The sequence below is a fragment of the Chiloscyllium punctatum genome, chromosome 3, assembly GCF_047496795.1.
Source record: "Chiloscyllium punctatum isolate Juve2018m chromosome 3, sChiPun1.3, whole genome shotgun sequence".
NCBI lineage: Eukaryota > Metazoa > Chordata > Chondrichthyes > Orectolobiformes > Hemiscylliidae > Chiloscyllium > Chiloscyllium punctatum.
The window spans coordinates 139,688,377-139,699,033 of NC_092741.1; the positions used below are offsets into that span (position 1 = coordinate 139,688,377).

Consider the following 10,657-nt stretch of genomic DNA (forward strand, 5'->3'; position numbering starts at 1 on the left):
CATCAGTATTTACTGTGAAAAAGGATGTGGAAGATAGACACTCTATGGAAATAGATGGTGACATCTTGCAAAATGTCCAGATTACAGAGGAGGAAGTGCTGGGTGTCTTGAAACGGTTAAAGGTGGATAAATCCCCAGGACCTGATCAGGTGTACCCTAGAACTCTGCAGGAAGCTAGGGGAGTGATTGCTGGGCCTCTTGCTGAGATATTTGTATCATTGATAGTCACAGGTGAGGTGCCGGAAGACTGGAGGTTGGCAAACGTCGTGCCACTGTTTAAAAAGGACAGTAAAGACAAGCCAGGGAACTATAGACCGGTGAGCCTGACCTCGGTGGTGGGCAAGTTGTTGGAGGGAATCCTGAGGGATAGGATGTACGTGTATTTGGAAAGGCAAGGACTGATTAGGGATAGTCAACATGGCTTTGTGCATGGGAAATCATGTCTCACAAACTTGATTGAGTTTTTTGAAGTAACAAAGAGGATTGATGAGAGCAGAGCAGTAGATGTGATCTATATGGACTTCAGTAAGGCATTCGACAAGATTCCCCACGGGAGACTGATTAGTAAGGTTAGATCTCATGGAATGCAGGGAGAACTAGCCATTTGGATACAGAACTGGCTCAAAGGTAGAAGACAGAGAGTGGTGGTGGAGGGTTATTTTTCAGACTGGAGGCCTGTGACCAGTGGAGTGCCACAAGGATCGATGCTGGACCCTCTACTTTTTTATTATTTACATAAATGATTTGGATGTGAGAATAAGAGGTGCAGTTAGTAAGTTTGCAGATGACACCAATATTGGAGGTGTAGTGGACAGCGAAGAGGGTTACCTCAGATTACAACAGGATCTGGACCAGATGGGCCAATGGGGTGAGAAGTAGCAGATGGAGTTTAATTCAGATAAATGCAAGGTGCTGCATTTTGGGAAAGCAAATCTTAGCAGGACTTATACACTTAATGGTAAGGTCCTGGCAAGTGTTGCTGAACAAAGAGACCTTGGAGTGCAGGTTCACAGCTCCTTAAAAGTGCAGTTGGAGGTAGATAGGATAGTGAAGAAGACGTTTGGTATGCTTTCCTTTATTGGTCAGAGTATTGAGTACAGGAGTCGGGAGGTCATGTTGCGGCTGTACAGGACATTGGTGAGGCCACTGTTGGAATATTACGTGCAATTCTGGTCTCCTTCCCATTGCTGAAAATGTGTTGCTGGAAAAGTGCAGCAGGTCAGGCAGCATCCAAGGAGCAGGAGAATCGACGTTTCGGGCATGAGCCCTTCTTCAGGAATGAGGAGAGTGTGCCAAGCAGGCTAAGATAAAAGATGGGGAGGAGGGACTTGGGGGAGGGGCGTTGGAAGTGCAATAGGTAAGGAGGTTAAGGTGAGGGTGATAGGCCGGAGTGGGGGTGGGGGCGGATAGGTCTGGAAGAAGATTGCAGGTTAGGAAGGTGGTGCTGAGTTCGAGGGTTGGGACTGAGACAAGGTGGGAAGAGGAGAAATGAGGAAACTGAAGAAATCTGAGTTCATCCCTTGATGGAGGTTAAGGTGAGGGTGATAGGGAAGGAGGTTAAGGTGAGGGTGATAAAGATGTGAAACTTGAAAGGGTTCAGAAAAGATTTACAAGGATGTTGCCAGGGTTGGAGGATCTGAGCTACAGGGAGAGGCTCAACAGTCTGGGGCTGATTTCGCTGGAGCGTTGGAGGCTGAGGGGTGACCTTATAGAGGTTTACAAAATTATGAGGGGCATGTATAGGGTAAATAGGCAAAGTCTTGTCCCTAGGGTCAGGGAGTCCAGAACTAGAGGGCATAGGTTTAGGGTGAGAGGGGAAAGATATAAAAGAGACCGAAGGGGCAACTTTTTCACACAGAGGGTGGTACATGTATGGAATGAGCTGCCAGAGGAAACGGTGGAGACTGGTACAATTGCAACATTTAAGAGGCATTTGGATGGGTATATGAATAAGAAGGGTTTGGAGGGATATGGGCCGGGCGCTGGCAGGTGGGACTAGATTGGATTGGGATATCTGGTCAGCATGGACGGGGTTGGACCGAAGGGTCTGTTTCCATGCTGTACATCTCTCTGACACATTCTGTGATTTCATCCAGTTTTCCTTTTCCCACATTCTTGCTCATCTCACCCAGCCACCATCGACATCAGCAGCCCCTGTTCCACGCTCAACTCTTTGAAACTTGCTCCCTCAGCCTCACGCTTTCCTTGCTCTACAGCGGACACGTGTCTCCCCTCCCGGCCCTTCTCCGTCTCGGTGCTGCTTTTGTTTTTGGAAGTTTCTCTGTTTGTGACGATCGTTCCTCTTGGCAAGGTTCGTGCGCAGGTGCAATACAACCTGCGGCCGTCAGATGGCGAGCTTTTCCCACAAACCAAACGCAGACACAAGCTGCTTCTCCCCCACCACCCCCCAAACCCAAATTGGGCGCCAATTTTGGGAACGAGCTCCCAGGTTACAAAAAAAACTTATATTTGTATTAGTATTAGTCTCGTAAAGAACGTAAAACGCAAGTGCACACTGGAATAGGGAAATGACCCTGGTATTTGACTTATCCCTGTGAGTGATTGCTGGGGTTACACTGTAGTTGCAAAAGAAACAGCAGCATTGTCGGTTATGAACAAGTTAGTTACAAAGAACTTTCCAAACATGTTTCTGTACCAACCGGTTATTTCGGAGGTATGGAAAATTACAGCATCATATTGCCATTGTAAAAAGAGAAATATATATATATATATATATGTGTGCTAATTACAGCATTCTGTCCTAAATACAATGTTAAAGTTGGAATCTCTCATTAGGTATCCGCCCCCTTCCCAACTTATCAATGATATATATCAGTCACGCTTATGTAGAGTGGGTGGTATCGACCTTCATTCAGTCCCACCGTTACAATGTTGCTGGGTGATACAGTGTTGTGTCACATACAATCCTCGTCGGACGTTAATTTGAACAGTGAACTCTCAGTAAACTAATGTCTGCAGTGACCCGGCTAATGCCTTCGGGATTCTCCCTCCTTTCACCTTACCCACATCCGAGGGTGAAAGGCATGGGCTCTTCGCCGTGTGTACCGAAGTACCGTCGGATTGTGCTGAAAGACAGTGCTCCTCCTGGTTACAGGTTTATTAAAGCGGATTTATATTGTGTGGGCTGGTCTCGTATGACATTGTCGGAGCTTAGCCCCTGGCCAGTGTCCTGTCCGGACCATAATGAGTCGGTTTATCCTCAGCTGCCGGGATGTACGGTCTAAATTTCAGACTGGAGGAGTCAAATAGGTGAGGACCCTGAACATTCAGAGTGTGTGTGACACTGGGGGGGGGGGGGGGGGGAGATGGTCTCTAAATCCACACGTACTGGCGCCTCGCAGGTTAATGTCTTACTGCACAGGTGGGGTAGGATGTGGCATTTCGCAAGAACATTCCCGCTTTTCACAAAGAAGAGTTGTCATCACAGTACTGTACTGGGGACAACTGAGTGACCCAAACTTTGGCAGAACAGCCGGACACGTTAATAGCAGTTTTCTGGGCGCTCGCAGATGGAATATTGTTTTTATCGGAAGAGGTCAGGTAACGGCCTGCTTTCAGTGTTACAACTCTGAGGGTGCGACACTTTGATTAGTTTGAACAAAAAGTAGCGAAACATTCACGCAGTTAATGAGGTTACCATAGTTGGCATCAGGAACAGGAATCAAAGGTTATGCACCATTTTGTAACACTATTGTATAAGACAATGCGCGTTGTATTGCTTCAACTCTATGTCTATGTTGTCAAAAGTACAGAATGTAAGTTAGGTTTTAAAAACTTTACCACCTAGTTAATTGCACAGCTTTATGTGAAGTACAAGATTTATAGCTTATAAGTAAATTTCCATTATCACCATTGAATTTGTCATGTATCTTAAAATCTGCTCAATAATTACAGAGCAGCGAATCCACAGATTATTTTAACGCTACATTCAAAGTCAAAATATTGGGGAGCGAGTAGTCCTCACTGCTTTTCCTTTTGAATTCATGTCATTGACCGCAGTATTTATACAGCACACCAGGATAGAGCGCCTTCGGCCTATAGTGTCTGTACCGGTGATATCAAACATCGATGTGTTCAAATGCCATTGTGAGGTTTCAACTGATCTGATTAGTTCTGGACTAGACATTTTCACTCATAGAGGGAGTTGCTTCGCATACTGGTGTGTCCACGGTTTCTACGAACTCTTTCCGACTTTTTAAATTCATAAACTACTCGCAGTTTAATTCCCCACCCCAGTCCAACGGTGTATAACACGTATTTACAAATCTCACCCAGTGCCAGGGTTAATGAAGTTACTCCGCATTCAGTAAGCGACCATTTATTTTGTATAAAAAAGTATGATTTACAATATTAACTTTTATAAAAAGTTTCAGCATAATTAGATACAGCATTACAACGTGGCAGAAGTGTATTTCTGCAACTATAACACAACTCTCTGATTAGCAGAGTTCACAAAGTTGTCTATCACAAACTCAGCGCCATTCCTTGTGTCAGAATATAACGTTTCTGACATTAATAAAAAAAAATCAACAACATGATTTTTCTTCGGCCACGCTCCACCTTCAGAAGGCAAAGTCTTCCTCCACAACCTGATTTTTCCTTGCGTTTTGTTTTTTTTTAATACTTGCGCTTCCCTCTTCTGGTATATTATTAACAATCAAACTAGAAAGACAACAACTGCCTTCCAAATGAAGAAAGGGCATTCAGTCCGTTTATAAATAACCGATCAGTCCGGATGGAAAATAAAAGCAGTTGGAGGGACAGACAGAAAGTCAAAGCTTGTTCTCTCGGATTGTCTTGTCTGCAATCGCTCCTGGGACTGTATCAACTCAGGCCTCGTGATGTAGGAACACCTGCAAAACATTGAATAGAAAGAGGGGCGTGTTAGTCACACACACAGCTTGGCTCTTCGGACAGACTGGCGCCACAGAGTAAACTACACAAACAGCATTTTGCAAGATTCTAGCCGTTCCCCCCCAGCCTGCAGCCCGTCACTTATACAAAGCGCCTCTTAAAACTCACTCACGTGCAACCAACTCTAAATCTCTCTGCCTGCACAAGACCTCTTCCATCGCATTTAGTTCTTACTGTTGTATAGCTTGTGGGGGGGCGGGTGTTGATCACGGCCCTTCTGCTTTAGCAACAAGGAAAATAAAATGCCAAGGAATCTTCCTTTTTTAAAAAAAATTACATTTGAGATTTTGTTTGCGGTATGAAATGCAAAATTTCAGCTGAATACATCCACTCTCCTCATCTCACGATGTAGAAATTAAAGCGAAAACGGTTCGGCTCTTTTTTCAGAACACATATTGTTTGATTTCTAAAACTACTCTCCCCAGATTCACAAACGTAACGACTGATTATTTCAAGTAGTTTCTCTGTAATCGGACTTTACTCAGTTAAGTCTAAAGCGGATATAAAGGCAAAGAAACACTAAAATATCATGATATTTGCACTCACCAGTCCATCAACGACAAAATGCCTTACTGTCTTCTGTCAACAACTGTTTTGGAAATTCAGCTGCCTAAATAAGAAAGAAAGGACATTGTAATCTAATCGTAAATGCTACGTTGCAGTTTTTGTTTTAGAAAGGTATGAAAAAGATTGATACAGAAACATATTTAAACATCCAGGAAAATAAATTCTGGAGGGTGTGTGTGTGTAAGTGCAGTTTGGCCACGATTTTACAAACATGTAAACTATCCTGGCGCTAACCGTGCAGTGTATGTGACTGAATGAGACACAATACCTGTAAGGATAGAATTGCAACGTCTGTATTGAGTGTTGACAGAGGCGTCCTGGAGGGAGAATTCTGGCCCTGGTGCAGAACGATGGAAGGGTGCGTGTCCAAGGCGATCTGCAAATCCAGGATGTAGTCGATAACATGCTGTAGGATTTCAATTTTGCTCACTTTCTTGTTCTGCGGGATGCTGGGGACAAGCTCCTTCAGTTTCGAGTAACAGTCGTTCATGTTGTAGAGGAGGCCGAGAGGTTCCTCCACCGGCGTTTTGCTTCTGGAAATGCCAAGACTCTGCTCTGAGAGCCCCCGCACAACGTCGCTGCCGCTTTGTTTCCTGGATGAGCGAATGGGGCTGACAGCTTTCATCTCGGAACCTTTCACACTTTCTCCTGCCTCTGAGATGCGCTTCATAAAATTCAGCGGTGGTGGGGGGGTGGGGGGGGAAGGGAGAAGAAAAGGAAAAGAGATCGGCTGCACTTTTCCAGTTTCTGATCCACTACTGTCCAGGCGATGTTTTCTGTCTCTCGCTGTCCGTTTCCAGTTCGCTTTATACCAGAACTCCGGGCTTTAATATGGTCCACCCCTGCTACCACTCATTGGCTGGATCAGAAATGTCAATTGCACAGCCCCTGCATTGCAATTGGCCTCTCTTCCTCAATAGTACCTCCCATTCGTGTCTTCTTCTGCCAATAGTTTTGCACAGGAGGCGGCTCTGTAACGAGGAAGATCCTGGATGCTCTGTATTTTAAAAAAAATCCGAGCCAGGCGACATTTAAAGGGACCGACTTGGGACGCGATTTTGTTGTGGCATCTTTAGGAACAATTATCCTCTCTTGGAATGGTTCATGCTGAGAAAGCGAGTGGTTTATACGTTTTCTCCCAGACGTGCGAGGAAGCAAATCTGTATAAAGCAAAATGTTCTACAGATCAATAAAACCACGACAAGAGTGGAGTGAGGGCACTGAGGAATGGGGGAAAATACTTTAACAAGATTGAGAAGGGATTTGATAACTTATAAATCGGACTCAATTAATGTACGTTTCCTTTCTGGGATGCACTATTTCACAAAACGAATGCTGTTATAGCGTTTCTTTTCTGTTTATCTAAATGCTCATCACATCCAGATAAGGTAGCACACAATGGGTACATTTTAATTCCCCCGAACATTCAGCGTCATGTGTAAATTAATAAGATCTGGAGTTATCATTAATAACAGATAACGATCAATAAGTGTAAACTTTTTCAGATATCAATGTGTAAACTCAAGATTATTCTTTAGCTCTCTTCAAAATTGCTAAATTGCTGGTAAAAACGTTGACAATGTAACAAATCAACTTTTACCAAAGGGAGACACTCACAATAAGACTATTAGCTAACTCAAAACCTGTCAGTATTGCAAACCTTCCAAATAACACTATTTCTCTTCATTTATTGTTGGGCCCGGAAAATGAAGAGTTTTGGACATAATTTGAACTTTAAATTGCTTCACAGCAATGATACCATTAACCGAACAAATCCGATAGTGTTTTATTGATGAGAAGTAATTTTACTAACTGCTCCAGAACTACTCTACATCTGCTCTGAAATTAACTTCTCATGTAAAGTGATGCAGTGATTATTAATTGCTATCAAGCCAAAACGTATCAATACGACATTTAAAAAAAAATAGTCCTTAACGAGTTTAATCTTTTGTAAGAATAAATTAAATGAATTTAGTTTTTGCAAATTCTGCTGCAGTATGTTGAGTAACTGCGTTTATGCAATGGACAAATGTGGTAAACTGCTTTTTTGAGGGCTATACCTAAATCCAAAAGCCTGTTTTATTCTAATTCCCCCACTCACTGCTTTATGTACAAAGTATTGTGATTCACATGTATTTAAATCTGATTGTTAACTGATGCAATGATTTGCTTTAACTGTTGATGTAAAGTATGGTATGTTCATTGTCCCCATTCATCGCAATGCCTTGACACTGTAGTAATATAAACCACTGCAATCTACCAATCGCTGCGTTTCACGATCTCAACACATCTGCTGCATTGTATGTTGATATGATAAGTGATGCAGTTTCATCCCTTGTATCATTTGACGTACATTTTAAAAACTGCGATACAATGTAATGTAAGCAATTGGTCTCAGAAGGACAGAAGCCCTGACAACAATGAATGCATGGTAACCATACTTTTATGGTTATAACAAAAAATAATTTTATTTAGAATGACACACATAATCAATGTTTAATAAACTAAAGCATTCCACTTTATTCGGGAGGACTTCAGTAGCAGAATTTGCATTTTGCCCTCTGCATTACTCTGTAGTGGAATGGAATAGACAGTTTTGGTTTTGGGGACTTCTCGTAGTTATTGATCCAATGACCAATTAAAAACATCTAGTTAGGGTACCTCTTATCTGGAACACATTTTTTTTTTGAAATGACAGAATGCTTTTCCCAAATCCCGAAGACGGGTGGGGAAGAGATCGAATTAAAACAAAAAGCAGCGCAGATTCTTAATGGAACAAGCAATACTGCAGATTCCGCAATATTCCCCCCTCCCATCAACCCCATTGTGTTTGCAGGACTATGGTATCTGCATCTTTTTTTAAAAGACAAGCAAGACAAATGCAAGCAAGCAATGCTTCTCAAAGTCTCGTCTACATCTGGAAGCCAGGACGTGTCTTTTTTTTAAATTTGCATTGTGTTTTTTTTCTTGTTGTTTGTTCTAGCTGTGCTGTGTGCACTGGCCGCTGGCTCTCTGTCTCTCCCCACCCCAGACTGACAGCTGATTCACTGGCAACAGCAGCCAGCGGCCGCGAGACCCAGGTCCCCACCCCCCTCCCCGAGCCCGCGCCGACTGCCTGGCGCCAGCCCCGTGACGTCACCCCACTCACATCGGCCCCTCCAGCCAGCCCGCGCGGCGCCGCTGCTGGCGGCTGCCATGGCGACGGCCGCTGTCAATCACCCTGCTGCAACCCGGGCAGCGCCTGCAACGCTCTCCCTCACACCGACCCATGAAAAAGAGGGAGGGAGTGCTCAGGAATTGCCATTCAATTTGCCACCTTTAGGGTCCTGCGCACCTGCACTATTTGCATTCCTAAAACCACGTTGCGCAGGGAGGGTCGGTCATTTCCCTTCCCCCCCGGCAGTTTTTCTTGCAACAGGCCAGGTCTGCAAAATCTACCAGAATGCTCGTTTCCACCAACATAGAGTTAATAATCAACATTTATGGAGATGCTCAGATTCGGGCATCAGAAAAGCACATATGCAAAACTCAACTGGGACTGAAACACATTCGATCTCACGATCGCCACCTACGTGAAACATCCCATTGCCTCTTCAACAGTGCTAATGATTATATTCTTAAACTTCACAGATCAAAGCCACAACTGCCAAACCCTCTCTAAAGTGCACCGATCTGGAACGACCTTTACTCAGCACAAAGGCTTTCCCTTGTACTTCATTCCGGTCACAAGATCATTGGGGGGTGGAAGGAGAGAAATTAGTTGGCGAGATAAGGTTCTGAAAACAATCTTGGCCGGCCACAGAGTTGGTGGGAGCTCTCCGGGCTGGCGTCAGGAAGTCTGGCCCGCCTTTTTTAACTGTTGTCCTGGCTTTGTCCAGCTGCACAGACAGACAATCAGGCATCAGAAAGAGCCGTGAAGAATACTGCAGGCAACCTACTCAAAAGTGCTTTTTTTTTCTTTTACAAGTTTCTCACATAAAGCGCCTTATGTGAGGGAACTCATATCGCACAAGCTCCCCACTATATGCCGACCATCTGCGAGAAAATCATTTCCAGTGTGACTAAAGGCAGCTGGAGGAACAGTTTCAAATGGTTACTCAAAGATGACTCAACAATTCTGCAGGGATGATGGGGGAGTAATCTTTAAAACAAAAAAAAAATCACTGATCCTATCCAGAACACTTTCCCTTTTCTTGGAATGATTGCAAAATAATTCCAAATACTGATTTTTTTTAACAAAAAAAAACACAAAACCCAACCTCATCACTAGCAACAGCCCCTGCTGCTGTGCACATTACCCATCAGTTCTAAGGCTGGTCTTCCCGCTGCTCTGTCACCTGGCCACATTTTGAGGGGGTTGCTTTGCTTGGAGGAGCGACTGCAGCAACTTTTGGTGCCGAGTTTTGCCTGGTTTGCAGCGCCAGGAACCCGAGCACCCGCTGCAGGTCGCGTGCCGTCTGCCCAGGTCCACACTGTCGCGCGACTGAAGTAACAAGTATCCACCCGGGGGGCGGGGCCTCAGCGCAGGGCGGTCAGTGTGCAGGCAGCAGCACCAGGCAGTCCAGGGGTCTCTGTGCACCTCCACAGGGCGGTCAGTGTGCAGGCAGCAGCAGCAGGCAGTCCAGGGGTCTCTGTGCACCTCTATAGGGCGGTCAGTGTGCAGAGAGCAGTCCAGGGGTCTCTGTGCACCTCCACAGGGCGGCCAGTGTGCAGACAGCAGTCCAGGGGTCTCTGTGCACCTCCACAGGGCGGCGAGTGTGCAGGCAGCAGCATGAGGCAGTCCAGGGGCTAAATACACCTCCACAGAGTGGTCAGTGTGCAGGCAGAGGCAGCAGGTAGTCCAGGGTCTCTGTGCACCTCCACAGGGTCAGTGTGCAGGCAGCAGCACCAGGCAGTCCAGGGGCTAAATACACCTCCACAGAGTGGTCAGTGTGCAGGCAGAGGCAGCAGGTAGTCCAGGGCCTCTGTGCACCTCCACAGGGTTGTCAGTGTGCAGGCAGTCCAGAGGCACTGTGCATCGCTATGATTGAATCTTGTCAACTGCCTTCTGGAAATTCAAGGACAATAAATCAACATAGCCTTTAGCCATGGTGTATGTTACTTCAAAGAATTCCAATAAATTGGTTAAACAGGACTTCAAACACAAACAATGCTG

At 45.0% G+C, this 10,657-nt stretch overlaps 1 protein-coding gene across 2 annotated transcripts; it reads right to left on the reverse strand.

The window, feature by feature from the left end:
• Positions 1–4,323: 4,323 nt before the first annotated feature.
• Positions 4,324–9,961, reverse strand: LOC140465694 (DNA-binding protein inhibitor ID-2-like). Of its 2 annotated transcripts, none has more exons than XM_072561320.1 (4): positions 9,801–9,961; positions 5,771–6,662; positions 5,482–5,545; positions 4,324–4,874 (listed from the first exon to the last, which is right to left on the reverse strand). In XM_072561320.1, the coding sequence occupies exons 2-3, from the start codon at positions 6,170–6,172 to the stop codon at positions 5,489–5,491; spliced, it is 459 nt and encodes a 152-aa protein (XP_072417421.1). In that variant the 5' UTR covers positions 6,173–6,662; positions 9,801–9,961; the 3' UTR covers positions 4,324–4,874; positions 5,482–5,488. The 2 variants fall into 2 exon arrangements, with proteins under 2 accessions (XP_072417421.1, XP_072417409.1); XM_072561308.1 differs by having other exon boundaries at positions 9,762–9,961.
• Positions 9,962–10,657: the final 696 nt, after the last annotated feature.

What these genes read in the sequence shown, in the direction of transcription:
- LOC140465694 (XM_072561320.1), bottom strand. Translation starts at nt 6,172, where the DNA reads ATGAAGCGCATCTCAGAGGCAGGAGAAAGTGTGAAAGGTTCCGAGATG. An exon ending in TTGCAATTCTATCCTTACAG is followed by an intron (nt 5,546 to 5,770) that starts GTATTGTGTCTC and finishes TTTCTTATTTAG; the next exon opens with GCAGCTGAATTTCCAAAACA.